The 18,489-nt window shown below is 48.0% G+C and overlaps 1 protein-coding gene across 1 annotated transcript; it reads left to right on the top strand.

The window, feature by feature from the left end:
• Window positions 1-1,737: 1,737 nt before the first annotated feature.
• Window positions 1,738-15,130, top strand: LOC110484926 (acyl-CoA 6-desaturase). The gene is made up of 12 exons (XM_021555916.3): window positions 1,738-2,193; window positions 5,564-5,674; window positions 6,666-6,863; window positions 6,977-7,078; window positions 7,572-7,697; window positions 8,916-8,976; window positions 9,308-9,384; window positions 9,549-9,646; window positions 10,214-10,310; window positions 11,219-11,298; window positions 12,319-12,444; window positions 13,306-15,130. The coding sequence occupies exons 1-12, from the start codon at window positions 1,987-1,989 to the stop codon at window positions 13,355-13,357; spliced, it is 1,335 nt and encodes a 444-aa protein (XP_021411591.2). The 5' UTR covers window positions 1,738-1,986; the 3' UTR covers window positions 13,358-15,130.
• Window positions 15,131-18,489: the final 3,359 nt, after the last annotated feature.

The raw sequence follows: 18,489 nt of genomic DNA, 5'->3' as shown, positions 1-18,489 counted from the left end.
GAGATTTGGACTGGAAGAAATCCTTCCCTGTGAGGATCCTGAGGCCCTGGCACAGGGTGCCCAGAGAAGCTGTGGCTGCTTCATCCCTGGAAGTGTTCCAGGCCAGGTTGGATGGGGCTTGGAGCAACCTGGGACAGTGGAAGATTTCCCTTTCCATAGCAAGGGAATGGAACTGGATGATCTTTCCCACCCAAATCTTTCTGTGATTCTATAATTAACTGTGTGGGTTCCTTCACCTGCTTAGGCCCAGCCTCTGCCATTCCAGGAAGGATTAATAATCCTCCCATTTATTCATGCAAAATCATCACAGGAAAAGATTCCTGTTGCCAGGAAAGTTGGGGATCACACCTGCCTGGCCCTGGAAAGCACTCCAGGTGCTGTCAGAGGTAAACAAAGCCACAGGGAAAGAGGTCTGTGGTATTTTTGTCCTTGCCACATCACACCTTGCATAACCTAATGAAGGAATTGCATACAAGAAAGTGCCCCACGGCAAGGAAAGGATGGAAAGATGGCATTATCCCACCTGTTAATGAAAGCATAGCCTGGGGCAGGAGAGTTCAACCAGCTCTGCTTGTGCCACGGCAAAGCTGTGAAGTCTGGCAGCTACCAGCGGAAGCCAGGTGAAAACAGAGCAAAACAATGCAGATTTTGGGCAGAAGAGCAATAGCTCATTTCTGAGCTCAGCGGTGAATAGTGGGGTGAGAAGTCTGTGGGGGAAAAGGCAGAAAAATGAGAAAAAAGCAGGGGGGAAAATATGAAAAAGAGGGGAGAAAGAAAAAATGTAAAAAAGGTACAAAAGAGTAAAATTAGTAAAAAGAAAGGTTAAAAAATAGTAAAAATGGTAAAAAATAGTAAAATGAGAGAGGAAGGAGGAGAAAAGGGTGGAAAGAGAGGAAGCAGGAGAAGGGGTGAAGGGAAAAAAGAGGGAAAAGGAGTGGAAGGAGAAAAGGCAGAAAAGGGAGAAGATGGGAAGAGGAGAAGGGAGGAAAAAGAGAAGAAAGGGGGAAAGAGATGACAAAAGGAGGAAAGAAGGAAGCAGGGGAAACGAGAAGGGGGAAAGGTAGGAAAAGTGGGAAAGAGAAGGAGTAAAAGGGGGATAAAGGGAGGAAAAGAAGGGGTAAGGAGCGAAGTGGGAAAGGTGGGGAAGGGGAGGGGGAGAAAAGGAAATTAAGAAAAAGAAAACAGGGAAAAGGAAGGGGGGAAAAAAAGAAGGACAAGAAAAATAACGCGGGAAAAGGGGAAAAAAACCCCAAAAAACGGCGGGGGCAGCTCTTTACATCGGGAGCCAAAAAATCCCGAGGACACGAAGCTCGGAGCGGGAGGAGGAGGAAGAGGGGGAGGTGGGGGGTTCCCGTCCCCCGGCGGCCCCGGCCGCTTCGAAAGATCGGGCCGGGCCAATGGGCGGGAGCGGGAGGGCGGCGGGACGGCCGGGATTGGCGCCGGGGCTCGGCTGATCCCGCCGGGAGAGCCCCGGCACCGGGCAGAGCGGGGCGGGGGCCACGCCGCGCACAGGGGGGCGGCGTGCGGGGCAGGGGGAGATGCCCACGGGGAGGAGGATGCTGAATTTGGGGAGGGGGTGGGGATGCCGGGATGGAGGAGAATGCCTGGGAGAAAGGATGGTGCCGGGAGAGGGAGGGGATGCCGAGGGAGGAGAATGCCCGGGGGGGATGCCCGAGAAGGGGGTGCGAAGGGGCGTGTGGGTGGAAGGGGCCGAGCTTCCCTCAAAACACTGGGCTATGTGCGAGGATAAAGTGCATCAGTGCGGGGACAGCCAGCCTAGGGGGCACTTCCGAGCAGGCGGAGAGAAGCGAGAAACAAAGAGAAGGGAGGACATGAGCGAAGGCGAAGGGAGGGAGCAGGGGATCAGCTGAGTTCAATCCCGCCAGGAAGGCTCTTCCCCTCCGGCACATCCCTGAGAGGCGCAGGGACAGGTTCTCCCCCCTCCTCTCCCCCTTTGGTCAAGAAGACAAAGAATCCAGTGGCCCCATGGGGAAAGGGGGTGAGCAAGGGGGGGACTCGGGGGAGCCGGCGGCGCAGATCCGCTTCTACACCTGGGAGGAGATCCAGAAGCACAACCTGAGGACGGACAAGTGGCTGGTGATAGAGCGAAAGGTTTATAATATCACCAAGTGGGCAAAAAGGCACCCGGGGGGCCAGCGAGTCATCAGCCACTGCGCCGGCGAAGATGCCACGGTAAGGACCGACCCCCGCGGGTCTCCCGGCTCCAGCAGCATCCTCTGACAGCTCCTTCCCTCCCGAAGGGAGCCAGCTGCCTGCTGTCCCCTGTCCCCCTCTCCCCAACACCTGCGGGACACCCGGCTCAGCCCTTTCGCTGCTCCCAGCTCGGTTCAAGCGGATGCAGGTTCCCCGCGATGGGTTGGTAGGGATACTCTGCTTAAATCCTACTGGTTTGCCTTTGTCTCCTGCTTGTACCGTGCCCCGAACCCTGAATTGAGGAGCAAAGTGTCCCAAATCTCCCCCTTTTCCAGTGTGGGGCTTGTGACATGCAGAGTCATGCAGCCAAGCACAGGGAGGGTTAAACAGAGGCCAGGCTGTCTCTCAAAGTTGCTTCTCTGAGGAGGCTTTAACACAAGGAGCTTTTGAGCATTTTTTCCCCAGGAGAAAATTCTCTGGAGAATTTGGTTACAGGTTGCTACAGAAAAGAGAAAAAAAAAATAAAAAAGGCAGCAAACCATTTGCTGCTGCTCCAGCTGCTCCTTCGCTGGGTTCAGCGACCTCTCAGGTTTCAGTCAAAGAAACCAAACAACAACAAAAAAAACCCTAGCCGTGAAAGAGGAACAAATTTGAAATAAATTGTTTGTTGTCTGGAGTTCCCCTCAAAACCACCTTCCTCAGAAGTGCATCCAGAGAGCGTGTTTTCCCTTCAGGGCGTGTTAATGAAATCCAAGCAGCCTCAGAGCTCTTCCTAAAACGTGCAGAGACCAAGCAGGAACAGGAACTGCTAGTCTCCCACAGCTCCTGACACCTTAGCAAGGAGGAGACAAAATTTTTTGGCAGAACCTTCCCTTTCCATCAGTCCCCACTTCCCTGCGTCCTGTCGTTATTTTCAATTCTTTTCCTTGAAGCACTGAGCTGCATTTTGACCCTTCTGTCCCTTTTAAGTAAATCCTCTGAATGAATAGCTTTCCCCCTCAGAAAGATGGGCCAGGTTTTGCTTTCAACTGCTTAAACACAGAGCTGCTGAAACGGGAGGAGTTTGACTCCTATCCCCAAGAATTTAACTCCAGTATCTCCATTAGCAACCAAAAAGCATCTGTTACTGCAGAATCCTTGAAAGGGAGGCTGAAACACAGGTTGGTGGTTCCAGGATTGCTGGTTCTCCTCCCACCTCCCCAGGGTACGTTGCATCCCACACTCTGTGAAGCCATGGCTTTAAAAATGCTCTGAAATTCTTAAATCACCACTCTGAGCACTAAACCAGGACTGGCATAAGTTTTGCAGCTTCCCTGTGATGAACAACCTCTTACAGCCAGAAAACCCTCTCTCATTCAGGGGGAGAATCCTCTGTGGGTTTAAATTGGATTTTAGGAGGAAATTCTTCCCTGGGAGGGTGTCGAGGCCCTGGCACAGGTTGTCCAGAGAAGCTGTGGCTGCCCCATCCCTGGAAGTGTCCAAGGCCAGGCTGGATGGGGTTTGGAGTAACCTGGTCTAGGGGAGGTGTTCTTGCCCGTGGCAGGGGAGTGTAATTATATGATTTTTGAAGTCCCTTTCAATCCAAACAATTCCATGTGTCTCTGATCTTTTTAAACACAACATCTGAGTCTGGGCCAACCTGTTCTGGTATCACCTCATGCACAGAACACAAAGGCAGGGACACTTTGCAGTGTCTCTGTCCCAGAAGTGTTCAGGGATGTAAAAGAAAATCCTTGTGCTGACTGCTCTAAGCACTCCTAATGCTCAAGTACAGATCATATCTCAATTATACAAAGCTTTTTTTTTCCCCTCACCAAAAGCAGCTGGAATAACTCCCATATCCCATAAAACACTTCAGCTTATTTGGTCAGTAGATCACAAAGCTGGGAGGTCAAGTGCCAATATCACACAGCATTTCCCAGGGATTATCTTTTCCCTTAAGCTTTTTATCTCCTGCAATGCAGAACTGAGAACAATTCCAAAATTCAGGTGCTATCTTATATTTGGGACCTATTAGTAACGGAGCTTCATGAGATAAACATAACAAAAATCCAATCCTTCCATCATTTGCAGGATCTCCAGGCAGTAAGCACCCAATCAGACCTCCAAAGACTTTTTTATTCCCAGCAGTTAAAATAATAATACAGAATCAACACTTTTAATGCTTCTCTCTCTTCCCCTTTCTTCCCCTTTTTGTTTTCACCCAAAACTGCAGAGCCTTGCAGTAGGCACAGTCAGTCAAGTCCCCCCTCATTCTGATTTTCCTTCCTCTTTCACGTCTTCTGCAAATTGTTCCAGAGAGGGAAACAATGAACCAGAGTCAACATTTCAGTGACCCACTTCTGGGTCCAAGTTTTGATTGATTTTGGTGGACTTTGGGCCCAAGGTTGTTGCCTGGTATTTCTGACCTCCAGATTGAGGACAGCTCCCTCAGGGTCAGCTGGACACAGGCAGCACTTTTCAGTCTGCCCTTTGTCTTTAGAGCCAAGAGGGAAATATTAGTTGGTCTCTACAATTGTTAGGCAATGGGACAAAGGTGGAAACACTGGAGCATGGTTCCCCTCACTGCTGTTTTTAATTATATTTTTTTTTCCATACTCTCTTAGCACTTCATGGAACCAATCTTTCCTGTTCTCCCAGGTGAATTCCAAGAGCTGACTCCAGTTCTATGCACATGGGAAAGGGCAAGGACAGAGTGAGGATTTCTGATGTGGATCAGCTTTCTGTCCCTGCTGCTGTCATTTGGGTTAAAATTCCAGCTGTGCCATGGGAAAGGATCTGGCCAAGATTTCACTATGAGCATCAGGCACTTGTGGGATACAGGTGGACAAAAATATGTGGAAAGGGGAAGGAATAGAGAAAAAGAAGAGCCAGATAAACTACTGAATGACAGGATCAAAATGATCCACAAACAAGGCATATTCTCAAAAATCACTTTTTCTTCAGCTGTTTTACAGCTGGGATCTCCAGGCCTGGCCAAAACACCTAAGAATATTTTTTGTGTTTGCAGTCACATCTAGCTTTGGCCACCACAGTCAGCCCCTCTCGACTTGCCTCCAGGAGCAGACTTTCCAAGGGTATTTATACCCTAGGAGGGATTTGCACAAATTCCCCTCTGCCTACCTTCTAAGGGAATTAACAGGATTTAAGTATTTAGTTGCTTAGAAAGAATTTCTTGAGGTGCCTTTCACCATATGGCTGGATGCCATCCCAGGTCTCACCGTTCCCAGACAGCAAATTCATCAGGCTTTAGTGGAATTAATGTCCCAAAAAGTGATCACAGAGCTGGAGGTCACCAGGCCCCTCTTCCACAGGTTCTACGCTGCTGGAAGTGGGTAGGAATTACACAGGGAATAGGAAGAACATCTTACTCCTGGACCTCACACAGTTCCTCCTGTTTCCACTCCAGGATGCATTCCAGGCCTTCCATATCAATCCCACCTTGGTGCAGAAGTTTCTCAAGCCGCTGCTCATTGGAGAACTCGCTCCAGGGGAGCCCAGCCAGGACCGAGACAAAAATGTGAGTATTTATTCCTCAGCTGGGGTTCAGGGTGGCTGCTCCTGCCATTCTTTCCCTCTTGGGATGCTCTCCAGAAAGGGAGAGGAGTTCTCAGTGACTGAACATCTCCATGTAGAGTATTTCCATCCTATCATGGATTCAAATATGTGTGGAAAGGGGGTGACACTTCTGGCTGTCCAAACCTTTTCTTTCCCACAGAGCCAGCAACAACCAATTTCTGGCAGCCCATTGCAGGCACCCAGGCTGGACTGAGCCCATCCTGAAGAGAAATGGGAACTGAGACATGTGGAATAGGAAATGTGCACTAGCCCTGGCGACTGTGGTCCCTTCTGCTGCTCCTTTGCTGGTGACCAAGCTCCAAAACACAAGTCCCCAGATGTCCCATTTTGGTGGCCTTGCTAAGGAGCAGCAGCCACTGCCCATTCTCAGGGCAGCTCTGTATCCCTGCTCATCCATTATTCAGGCCCAGAGCATGGCACAACTGGCTCTGGCCAGGAAACTCAATCCTGCCCTGTTGTTTGTGGCTGGCCATGATTGTGATATATCTGTGTCACTCACAATAGAGGGGACAACGCTGGCCCCCAGTGACCCAGGAATGCCCCTCATGGATGGCTGCACAGGACCTGGCCCATGGATTGAATGCATGATGGGTGATAGTGGGTGCTCATTATCAGAGCTCTGGAATTAGGCACAATAGCACTGAATTCCCTCTTGCTCCAGCTTCTCCTTAGTGCTCAGGAAGCTCATTCAGACAAGTGCCATCAGGTGATATGATACTCAACAGAGCTTAGATTACTCTTCTGGCTCCAGGTCCAAAAGGTCAGGATGTGGGCTCAGACTGGCCAGGATGTTTATTCATAGGAATACAGGGCAAAAAGCTGGAATATGGAGCCAGATTCCTTAGCATGGAGCCCATCCTTCATCTGTCCATCCCACAACTCAGTCAGGCTCACTTCCAAGCCTCACCCTGCTCTTGCCTGTCCCATTGCAGTCCCAACTGGTGGAGGATTTCCGGACCCTGCGGAAGACAGCGGAGGACATGAACCTGTTCCAAGCCAGCCCCTTGTTCTTCTCCTTTTACCTGGGCCACATCATTGTCATGGAAGTTTTGGCTTGGCTCATGATTTCCTACTTTGGCACTGGCTGGATCACAACCCTCATCCTCGCCTGCATCCTTACAACTTCCCAGGTGACAAAGAGAGTTCTTCCTCACACTCCCAATGTGCCCTCCATCTCCATTTCTTTCCTGCTTAGCTCTGATTCCCAATAGCTTCCTAACTATTTGATTTCCCCTCATTCTAGGCCCAGGCAGGGTGGCTGCAACATGATTTTGGACACCTCTCTGTCTTCAAGAAGTCTTCCTGGAACCATGTTGTCCACAAGTTTGTCATTGGACACCTGAAGGTAAAGGGAATTATGGAGCCAGGGAATTCTGGGAATGCATCATTTTGGCTGGGGCAGAGTAAGGAAGGGAGGCTCTCAACTTTTCCAGAGTGAGCAGAGGCACAAAAAAAGTTGGTGACCATTTCCCATGGAGCAACCTGGGCTAGTGGAAGGTGACCCTGCTCATGGCAGGGGACTGGGACTAGATGAGCTTTAAAGACCCTTCAAACTCAAACAATTTCAGTGTTTTCTGGGAAGACACAGTGACCTGTAACTCACTCAGAGTGTGTTTATTCCATGTTATTTCAATACAGATGATCCTTAGGGATCTCTCTGCAAGCAGCAGTCTCATAGCAACCAACAAGTCCACCACGCCCTGCTTGCTGCTCTTTCCAAAGAAATCCCACTTTGGCCACAATTTGAGTCACACCACTTTAGTTCCTATGAATGATTGGGTAATCCCACCTTGGGAGCAGCTCTCCATGGATGAAAACTCCTTGTTCTCCTTGCCCAGGGTGCGTCTGCAAACTGGTGGAACCACCGCCACTTCCAGCACCACGCCAAGCCCAACATCTTCCATAAGGACCCAGATGTGAACATGCTGCACATTTTTGTCCTGGGAGACACACAGCCCGTTGAGGTAAGGAAAAGTGGGGAAAACATGGAAAACTACTGTCCCTGAGAGGGCCCTGAAGAGTGGTTGCGCAAATCCAGGAGTTGGCTCCCATTGTTAAACATGACTTGCACAGGCAGGACTTCCAGGAATGCTAGAAATGAAATGCTTAATCCAGGGATTTCGTCTGGCTACATGGTCTGACAGGAGCTGGGAGCCAACCCTTGGGCTGAGGAGCAGCACTGACTACTAATTCCCCATCCATTTCCTGTGCTGACCACAGGAGAAAGTGTCTTGGGTCACCTTGGGAAAAATAATGTAGATGGGGTTGGAGAGAAAGCAAAAAGCCACTAAAGGCTACTTCATGCTGCTGGCTTGAAGTACCAGCATGAGAGGGGAATACGGTGTTCCTCAGTATTCCAGCAGGAGCATTTCAAAACTGACCTTCCATTTCCATAGCACATATCTTCCAGCATCAAGTAATTTTAATTTTAATTCTATCTACCCCTCCAGAGCCAAAATTTTTACTGCCTGTTTATAAAAACCTACCCAAACCATTAAAATCATGGTGTTTTTCACAGTGGAACAAGGATTTCTAGCTTCAAAAACAAAACCCCAAGAAAATGGACAAGTAACAAAGAAAACACAAGGAAATACAACATTAAAAATGGTTTCTTGGACAGATTTTGTATTATTGAGAAAGCAGACCATGGTTCTACTACTTAAAGGAAAACCTAAACATTTGTGGAAACAAGGAAAAACTGGATTTCTGCCTCAAAATATCTGATATTAGGCCAGAATCAGTCTATCCAAATATTCTCACATTGGTATAAAAATCCTTTTCCAAATGATGCCAAGCACACAGCCTTGCAGAGCTCAGCCCAGAGGGAATAATGTGCCTGATTTATTGGTGTTACAAGCCTTCCCTTCCAAAAAAATCAGACTTTTTGCCTATCACATTTGTATTAATAAAGATGGAGGTGCTAGCAGCTCTTCTAACAGACACAGGGATGGCAGAAGTTGAAGTGCATCAAAATTCCATGAAGTAAATAGAAACTATCCTTAAAAACTGAGTTTGCGCCTAACACAATGATGAAGTTAGGACATTTAATCATTCCAAATCTCTTCTTAACTGCTGGTGGGAATTCAGTCAAAATTCCCTGGTCAATAAATTAAGAATTATTGCAGAGAATCTGCTTTTACCTGGGAATGTCCCAGTATGAACTGTCTCTTTGTGTCCTGCAGTATGGCAAGAAGAAGCTGAAGTACCTGCCTTACAACCACCAGCACGAGTACTTCTTCCTCAGTGAGTATCCACTCTCCTCTCTTCCCTTTTCCTGGAATGCCACTTGTCCTTTCCAGCCCTCACTGTGTGAGCAGAACAACTCCTCAAATCCCAACTCATCCCGCCCTTCCTCAGGACCCTGTGCAGGTCCCAAAATCAGCTCAGGAATATCCAAGCACCTGGAACATTGCCCTGTAGAGCAAAGGAATATAAAACACCTGAGGCTGGCAATGACCTCCATGTGAGAGGCTCCATGGAAATGCTGCATGTTCCCAGTTCCATGGAAGCAGTCCCTCATGTCACACACCTTCCCACCCCTCTGATGGCCAAACCATTTCCCTTTGCCTTGCAGTCTTCCCACCTCTGCTCATCCCTGTGTATTTCCAAATCCAAATCATCTCGACCATGATCAAGCACAGGTTCTGGGCGGTGAGTGAAACATTCCCTCCATCCTTATGGGGTCTGGCTGGAAACTGGAGCAGAGAGGGAGGCCAGGGGGCAGGCAGGAATTACCCAGTGTTCCAAACATCACCAGCAAGGACACGTTATCCAAGGTGGGCAAAGTGATGCCTGGTGTTTTCTCTGTCCCCCAGGACCTGGCCTGGGCCATCAGCTACTACCTGCGCTACTTCATCACCTACATCCCGTTCTATGGTATCCTGGGATCCCTGTGTCTCCTCACGTTTGTCAGGTAGGGGACCCAGGACATCCCTGCTGCTCTCCCACCCCTCCAGTGCTGTTTAAGCCTGGCCTCAGCTCTACTGTGTCCTACTGGCTCACTTCCCTGTCAGCATCTCCGAGTTCCAGCTCCTCTGGCACTCTCCCTGCACCTTCCCCTGCCCTGTGATGGTCCTGCCAGGATTCTCCTGCCTTTCCTCATTCCCTGTTCTCACACACTGCTGATCCCACTTTGGTCATGGCTGGACCCTCCCAGAGTGCCTCATCCCACCCTCTTCCCAGTAGACTGTGGAGGTAATTCTGTGCATGCTCCAAGTCTGAAATCAAGCTGGAAAACTTATCACAAGCAGCCCATTATTCTCAAAATATTTGATGAAACTCAAAGTGCAAGGGAAAAAAAAGCAAAGCTGCAAAATCAGATCATTTGCTTTTCCAGAAAACAAGCCTGGAACAAAGATGATTCCAGGCAATTCCTTGTCAACATCCATCCAAGTCTCTGCTGCTCCCTGCAAACCCCACTCTAATTACCTGATGTCCCCATGTCTGGTAGATATTCTCATTATTTTTCCTGGTTTTGCAGGTTCCTGGAGAGTCACTGGTTCGTGTGGGTCACACAGATGAATCACATTCCAATGGAAATTGATTCTGAGAAGCACAGAGACTGGCTGAGCTCCCAGGTAACCGGGAGGGGGAAAACCACCCCTGACTCACCCTGAAATGGGATTTACTCAAAGAGTGTGAGAGTTACCACCACCCCCAGTGTTACCACCATCCCTTACTAGGATAGAGTGTCTTGTCCATGACTTCTCCCATAAACATGTTCTTCCCAGAGCCACCGGTGCTTGGGAAAGACATGGAATTACAAAGTTCTGCAGTTCCTTTGACAATCAAAAGGTTACCGGTGGCGAGTGAAGCTGGATGTGATTGCAAATCCAAAAAACATCCCTGGGTGTTTTGGCCATGTCTGTAGATCCCAGCAATAAAACAGCTGAGGAAAAAATGTCAACTCTTCATTTTGGAGCCTGCCTTTGTCCTTTTGTTCTGGAAGATGAGTGATTGTACTCTCCCTTTCCTCTCCTTTATTCCAGAGCCGTATTCTTGATATTTTGGCAGATTATCCCCCTGCAAATTCAAGTAAAATGTGTGAATGAGGAACCCTATAAAAAATTTGGTTGAATTTTAAGAATTTTAAGAAAAAATATCTTATTTTATGGTCATTAATGGCAGGAATACCTATTAAATATTCTCAGAATATCACACTTAAGGCAAATTGGGCAATAACTACACGGGGATGGGGGAGCTTTGTGTCCATACATTTTCCTCCTGTTTTCCACCTTGGTACTGCTGTCAACCCTCTGATCTCCAATGGAAGAGGCTGAGATTTAGGAATCTGGGCTTGGGCTGCTACATCACTTCACCACCAGTGAGAGTTTGATTATCTGAGGCCCTTAGGGAGGATTAAAAGTCCCCTTGCTGCACCCGGCCAAAGCAGACTCTGCACTCTGAGAGCTCAGGGAAGAGGAATTCCACCCTGATTTTGGGATGAGCCATCCCTAACCCTCACAGTTTTCTCTCTCCCTGGCAGATGGCAGCGACCTGCAACATTGAGCAGTCCTTTTTCAATGACTGGTTCACCGGGCACCTGAACTTCCAGATTGAGCACCAGTGAGTACAGAGCTGGGATGGCGAGGGCACTGCCAGCTTGTCACAGGCCAGGGGAGGGAATTATGAGCTGGTGAATGCCAAGGAAACAGAGTCCCAGACTACACAGGCATGGAAGATGTGGCTGCCCCATCCCTGGAAGTGCTCAAGCCCAGGCTGGATAAGGCTTGGAGCAACTTGCATTAGTGGAAGATGTCCGTGCCCATGGTGGGGCAGGAACTGAATGAGCTTTAAGATCCCTTCCCACCCAAACCATTCCAGGGTAGTCTGTTTCCATTACAGCCTGACATTTTTCTCTTTCTTCAAAGCTTTCACTCACAGCCTTACTTTGGGGTTTAATTAGGAATTGTCATTATGCATCTGCCAGTTGCAAAGGCTGTGGGCTCAAATCCCAAGCATCCACCACAGAAAACTCCCCTCCTCTCCAGTGTTTTATAGAGTGTGGGACTGTGTAGGATGCTAGGTACCAGATGCCAGAAAAAATATGGAAAACAGGGACATATGGACAGTCTGTTGCCAATAGCAACAACAAATGCAAAAGAAATGGCTTTTAGGGTGAGGCTGGCTGGTCTGGGAGTCAGCTTAGGAAATCTCCATGGAAGAACATAGGGCAAGGTACCCCCAAAATCCTTCTTTACCTGCTTCCAGAAGTGAAAAAACAGGTCACTGGGAATTCAGTTCAGCAAGAAACAATTATTCCCAGAGGAATGGTTGGCCATCTCTGAGGCTCTTCCCTCACTCCTGCTGCCCTTTCATTGCACTCATGCCTCTTTTTGCACAAACTGGCTTTCAGTGTGTCCTAAACATGGCTTTGCTTTGAGGCAGGACAGGAAAATCAGTTTTCACCACCTCCTTGAGACAGAGGAGTGTAAAGCAGGGATGTCTCAGTGCCTCCCTTCCTTTGTTTGTGCACCTTGAGGAGGAGGCACCAACGATGAGCCCCTGAGGATGCAAATCCTAATGCCAATCCCTTGTTGCTTGTCTTGAGAGTTTTCTCAGCTGTTTTCTCTCTATCCTCTCCAGCCTCTTTCCAACAATGCCACGGCACAATTTCTGGAAAGTGAAGCCTTTGGTGAAGTCATTATGTGCCAAGTATGGAGTCCACTATGAGGAGAAGCCTCTTGGGAAAGCATTTGTAGACATCGTTGGGTAAGGCCCTCCTGAGCCCACCTGCAGCTCATTTTTCCAGGGACACACAGGATATTTTCTAGAACAGAGGATCCAGGACATGGCAGACCCTTCAGAAACCTTTAGATAGGTACAAACCTGATTGTGGCATTTGAGGACGTGGTGGCTCAGCAGTGCTGGGGTCAATCTTAGAGGGCTTCTCCAGTCCTAATGATTCTGATTTTTATACCACCCTGTTCTGACAGCTAGTGGCTCCTGCTGCGGGGAGCTGCCAGCAGATCTCCTGCTGCAAAGTGAGATGAATCAAAGGGAAACAGGTCGGGTTTCAGTCCCTGCTGTGTCCCCTGAGAGCTGTGCCAGCAGCAACAGGCAATTCCCTACAGGCAGAGCTGGAGAGGATCTAACAGTCCTTGTCAGCAGCCTCGGTGTTAATGTTGCTGTCTCAGTTCCTCTGAGGGGAATAATTCATGGCAGGGAACATGAGAAAGCTCTGCAGTCCAGGCACCTCCTGCACAAAGCACTCTGAGCATGGGCAGATGGAAGTGGGGTGGTCACAGTGGGCAGGAGATCTGTTTCCAAACCTGCTTTTGTCCTCAAATCTGGTTAGGACAGGGCCACACAGCAGCAAGGGACAGTGGAGTGAAGCCTGGAGGCTCCCAGGAGAACTTACAGCCCCTTCCAGTGCCTAAAAGGGCTCCAAAGGAGCTGGAGAGGGACTTTGGACACAGGTCTGGAGTGACAGGACCAGGGGGAATGGCTTCACACTGGCAGAGGTTGGGTTCTATAAGTGTGATCCTATGATATTAAATTCAATAACAGCCTTCATTGCAGGAAAAGCATGACAGAAGCAAGACTCCCAAACTTCTCCTTTTCTTCCCACAGGTCCCTAAAGAAATCTGGAGATCTCTGGCTGGATGCTTATCTCCATAAGTGATCATGAATCTTTCTGGGGAGGTGTGAGTGACCGGGAGGGATGGGGGGGACATGGTGGGGGGATTCACATTTGTGTCTTTTACTCTCAGATCTCAGTCTAAATCCAGGGTTGGAGAGGAGTTTCCTGTCTTGCCAGCTGCTTCTGGTGCAGGCCCTGTTCAATCCAGACAGATTTAAAATGTACTCCAGAGGGTGGAAAGCAAGGCCAGCAGTGCAAATGTTTCAAAAAGGGTCATTAATATCTGACCTTGACCTTCTTTTCACAAGATTTGTTTTCATTCTGCCTAAACCACACAAACCCTGATTCACACCTAAGGATTTTTAAGCCTCAGTGAGTGTTTGCAATCCAAGGACACCCCAGTCAGCTCATGTCTCTTTCCCATGTTTGTGTGGAAGAGGAATCACATCCCACGGGAGCAGCAGCTGCTGGACTGTGCTTCCAGCCCTGTCCAGAGCCCAGCTCCCTCCTTTCCCTGCTTCCTCCCCTTCTCAGCATCTCTTTAGTGAAAGCTGTGACCCTGGCACTGCACAGCTAACCCCTAACCACAGCAGGGTTAACATAGCCGTGTTTTTAGGATCAGCCCCTCTTCCTAGGGGTCTGTAGAAGATTTCTGGGTTTAAACAGCAAAACCTCTCCTTTAGGGGAGGGTCTGTTTTCTCTTTAATGAGCAGCAGGGCTGGCACAGGAATTGTCAGTAAATCACACAAAAGATCAAAACAATCAAACAAGCAAAACATGCTAATTGCTCCTCAGTGCTCCAGAGGAACCACAAATGGCCTTTTCACCATCCTGCCCTGAAGAAACCCAGAGTTCTGCCTGTCTGCACATGCCAGGCAGGCACCGAGCCTCTTCCTGCCTGCCCTTGGGAACAATGCAGGAGAAAGGAGTTCTCCCTGCAAAAGGAGGAGCTGCTCAAATCCCAGCCGGAATCAACCCTGCTCAGGCTGTGCTGCTGATGCGAGACCTTTGGAGAACCCTCTTACAAGTTGTCTAAAACTCTATTTTCTTCACACCACCTAATTACCAAAATTCACTAATGGCTTTTCAGGAGATATGGTTGGACAGCTTCCAGATGCTTCTGGAACAGGTGACCTGACCCCAAATAAATCCGGGGTTTCAGGTTCAGCTGCAACACTACAGAAAGATATTTGGTTTAGGACAAAAGGCCATGGTTCCAAAAGCAGCCTCCAGCTCCAGCATCTGCCTCAGTGCTCCCTGGAAACGCCAGGAGGGAGATTCTGGTTACTTTGCTCACCTCATTACTTCCATCAGTTCTGAAACTGGATCCTCTCTGTCAAACCCCTGAATCCTAACAGCATCCCACAGAATCAGCAAGGTGCTTCACCATGAATAGAGAAGACCCTGGGACCGTGGCCAGCACTGAAAAGAAAAGAAAAAAAAATTACTCAATTATTCCCTCCCCACCCTCTTTGGAGAATAAAATGAGATTTTATCTTTGCTTGCAGTGGGGAATTCAGCATCTTCCAAATTCAGCAAGCAATGCTTACGGTTTGTAATTGGCTTATTCTGGGGGTCTTGCTCACCCAAGGAATGTTTAGGGTAAAAAGCTACATAAGTAACATCCTTCTGGATGCTGTGATTTCCCAGGCAGGTAGCAAGGAGCTCTCCTGGAATTTAGCTAACCTCATCAGGACTGCCTTAATTTGTGTATCCCTTCCTTGAATATACTCCACTGTGCTCCAGCAAGGATGACCACAAACACAGTGGCATCAACAGTGCAAGTTTTTAAATATCCAGCTTATTCTTCTCACAGCCCTTGGGGTTTTTTTGTCTTATTTCCAGAGCAAATATTTTCCTCCTTAGCCCTGCCCCCTTCTTCTCTTCGCACTTGTCTTCTTGGGAAGCTGTTTGGGTTGATCTTGGGGAAAGATCAGCGCTCAGGCAAATGGGCATTTCTTCCCCAAAAAACCTTACTATTTTTTCAGGCAAAGCCTCTCTAGCTCATGTAGCTTTTTCCTCTCCTTCTAAAAAATCCAAGCTTTCTCTCTCAGAATTTGAGGTGATTTTTACGTGCCTTGATTCCTTGTTGACACCCCATCCCTGCAAGTGCTGCAGGCCAGGTTGGATGAGGTTTGGGGCAATCTGGTCCAGGGAAGGTGTCCCTGTCCATGGCAGGAGGGTGGAATTGAATGATCTTTATCGCCCCTTCCAACCCAAACAATTCCAGGATTCTACAAGCTCTCCAGTCATTATTGGAGCAGGTCAAAGAGATCCCTGACAAAGAGCCCTGGAAGTCTGGATCTATCTGCTTTGTTATCATTGTTCTCCAAGTAAAATTAGGTTTATCTGGAGGGATTCCAGAAGTTTCAGTAAGACTGGAAATGTAGATAGATATAAACTTCCCATGAGCTTTGTCTCCAACAAGGCAGCAATGAGTGAGACATAAGCAGGTTAAAATCTGCCATCATATGACTGAAACACAGACTTTTCATCACAGCTTTGCCCAGCTTTCTGAGGACTCTTAACTAACCAGTTTCTCTGAAAATAATGAGGTGAAATCTTGTCCACTTTCTCTCTTGATAAAGGTCATTCATTTACACTGTAATGAGACACAAACATGGAAAAAAAACCAAACCAACCTCAGCCAGTAAGAGGTGCTGGGAACCTGCCAGGGTTTATTGAACCCAGCTACACACATGGCAATGGGGAGCTGGAAACATAGAGCTGGTTTCAGGGCAGAGAAACAAACAACAGCCAGGGAAGGACTGGAGTAGGAGCTGGAGGACCAGGATGATTGAGGATGCCAGAGAAAAGCACAAACAACAGCAAAGAGAAGGCTCTGGCTGTGCTTTGGGAAGAGAATGAGAGATGGGAGAAGTTTGGGAAGGTCAGGGGTTGGGGAGAGATGCATGAGAGTTGGAGAAAAAATACTGAGGGATGAAGGAGGAGAAATTTGGAATCAGGTGTCCCATGATCTCCCAGCATGGCTGGAAGCTGCCTGGAGGGCTGTGCTGGAGACACAGGACAGGACAGGGCAGAACTGGGGCTCAGAGGGGGTGGCAGGGACTGGTGACATCCACAGGCACCTCGGAGTGAGCTGGATCTCACACTGAGCCCCCCCTCCCACAGCGCTGGAAGCAGGAACTCACTGCTCCCAGCTTCCAGGGAGAGGCACTGTGGGACTTACGGCACTTTCCTTGGAGTTCTCCCTCCAAGCATGGATTTGAGGAGTCTAGATCCCAACTGCTCACTGAAATAGGGCTTGGGAGGCTCATCAGGATCCATGTCCAGGCACCATCGTCCCTGCTGCAGGGGCTGAGCTCTCTGGCTGGATTTGAGGTCTTCATGAGGGCAAAGACATCCTTTTCCTCAGTAAATGGTTTCCCAAGAAAGCCTTCATAACAAAGCCCTAACATTTCCGGTGTTAAAACAGCAAGCCCACATTCCTTATAGGACAACTCCTGTTTTTTTTAATTCTTAAAAAAAAAAAATCCAGTAACTCAAAAAGAGCAATTTTTTTCCTTGTGTATTCTACCACACAATAAAATCATAACTATTTGTTGACCATACAAATGCTTTATGTAGGTTTTTTCCCAGAGCCACTGGTGCTCATGGAATTTGTTCCCTCTTGGAGTGCCTTCTGCCATACAAACCCACAAGCAGGTGGGCATGGAGATGCCAACTAAGCAAGTCAGGATATTTCTAGTGTGGGAATGTCACCATCCAGGTTTTGCTGTAAGATCAAAGACATGTTCAAATTCAGAATTGTAAAGAGTCAGGGTAAGATTTGACATAAAGGGTGACTCAAGCTCCAATTTCAGATTTAACCTTGTAACATGTTTTTTTTTTTAGCAGTTCAAAATCAGATCCCAAGCCAAGAACACTGTGGAAGCAAACTAAAAAAGGACCTGGGAATCAGACTTGCTTATTATGGCTTCCCTTGGTTTTCCTGGGGGTTTTATGCAGGAGCTGTTAGCTAGTGAATGTGGAAAGTCCTTTTTCCTTTCAGGTGGTGAAATTAGTGGAACTTCTTTGATACCACTACCTTTAATAGCACAGATGGATTTCTCTACTAGCCTTCACAATCTCAGGATCAATGCTGCTGCTTCCCCTCATCCTGGAGCAAACACCAAAGGCAAGGAGATTTTCCTGTCAAAGATTTGCCTGGCCACTCAAACTTGGCCTCCAGTCAGTCTGAGGAAGCAGCTGAGAACAAAATTGTTGTGAAAACTTCATAGAAGCATATTGCAATTTTCTTGAAGTCCATTTTGTGCCCATTCATGGCTCATCCTGGGGTGCAGTGAGCACTTTGCAGCAGCTTTTCCAACCCACAGCTCCCTATGATGCTTTGGTGGGCTCTGGGTTGACACCAGCAGTGGATTTTAGGTCAAAACTGTCTTGAGATCAGCCCAGAGGCTTTAACAGAGCTGGTTCTGCCAGATGAACCCATTGGAAAGCTGTCCCATCAGGTGAAGGGGCAGACAAAGGGAGCTCACAGATTGTCCAGGGTCAGGAGACAAAGTGATGGCCAGATTATCCTCACCTGTCCCCTAAAACCAACACTGGACCTTGCCAGAGTCCAAAGGAATTGCTCCATAGGCAAACTCATCCTGCCCAAGAGCAGGTGGCACAGAACTCAAAGCAGAAAATGACCTAATTTTTAGGGCTTTCATTTCATCCCAGAACAAACAGGTTCCCCTAATGCAAACACAGGTGGCTCTTACACAAAAATTAACTGTTACAAATCAGTAGTTTCACCCATGAACAATATTGCTTTTTTAAAAAAAATGTTTGACTTACTCTGCAGGGGCCCAGTTCTAGAGGTTTCAGGAAACTTCTTCACAACATAATTTGAGTGGGGCATCAGAACAGTGAGAAACAGCTTCATGGTGTTCAGATGTACAGTTTTTATCCCCTCCAAACTGGCCTTGAAAACTTCCAGGGATGGGGCAGCCACATTTGTCAGCTTCCTTCTTGCTACGGGTTTTTAAAATTGTTAAAAAAACCCAAAAAAACTAAAAACAACAGCAAGCTCAGCCTCTGAAAAACCCTCAGTTTTTTTCCAGTTTTTGAGCTGGGTTATATCATGTTATCATATATATTTTATTGAAAAACTAGCCTAAATTCCTCAAATATCACCTAGAAACTCATCCGTACTGAGTCCTCCCTAC

This window comes from Lonchura striata, chromosome 6 (genome assembly GCF_046129695.1).
Source record: "Lonchura striata isolate bLonStr1 chromosome 6, bLonStr1.mat, whole genome shotgun sequence".
In the NCBI taxonomy this organism is placed as follows: Eukaryota; Metazoa; Chordata; class Aves; order Passeriformes; family Estrildidae; genus Lonchura; species Lonchura striata.
Note: the sequence above shows the minus strand (reverse complement) of the source record. Positions and strands in the feature narration are given on the sequence as shown.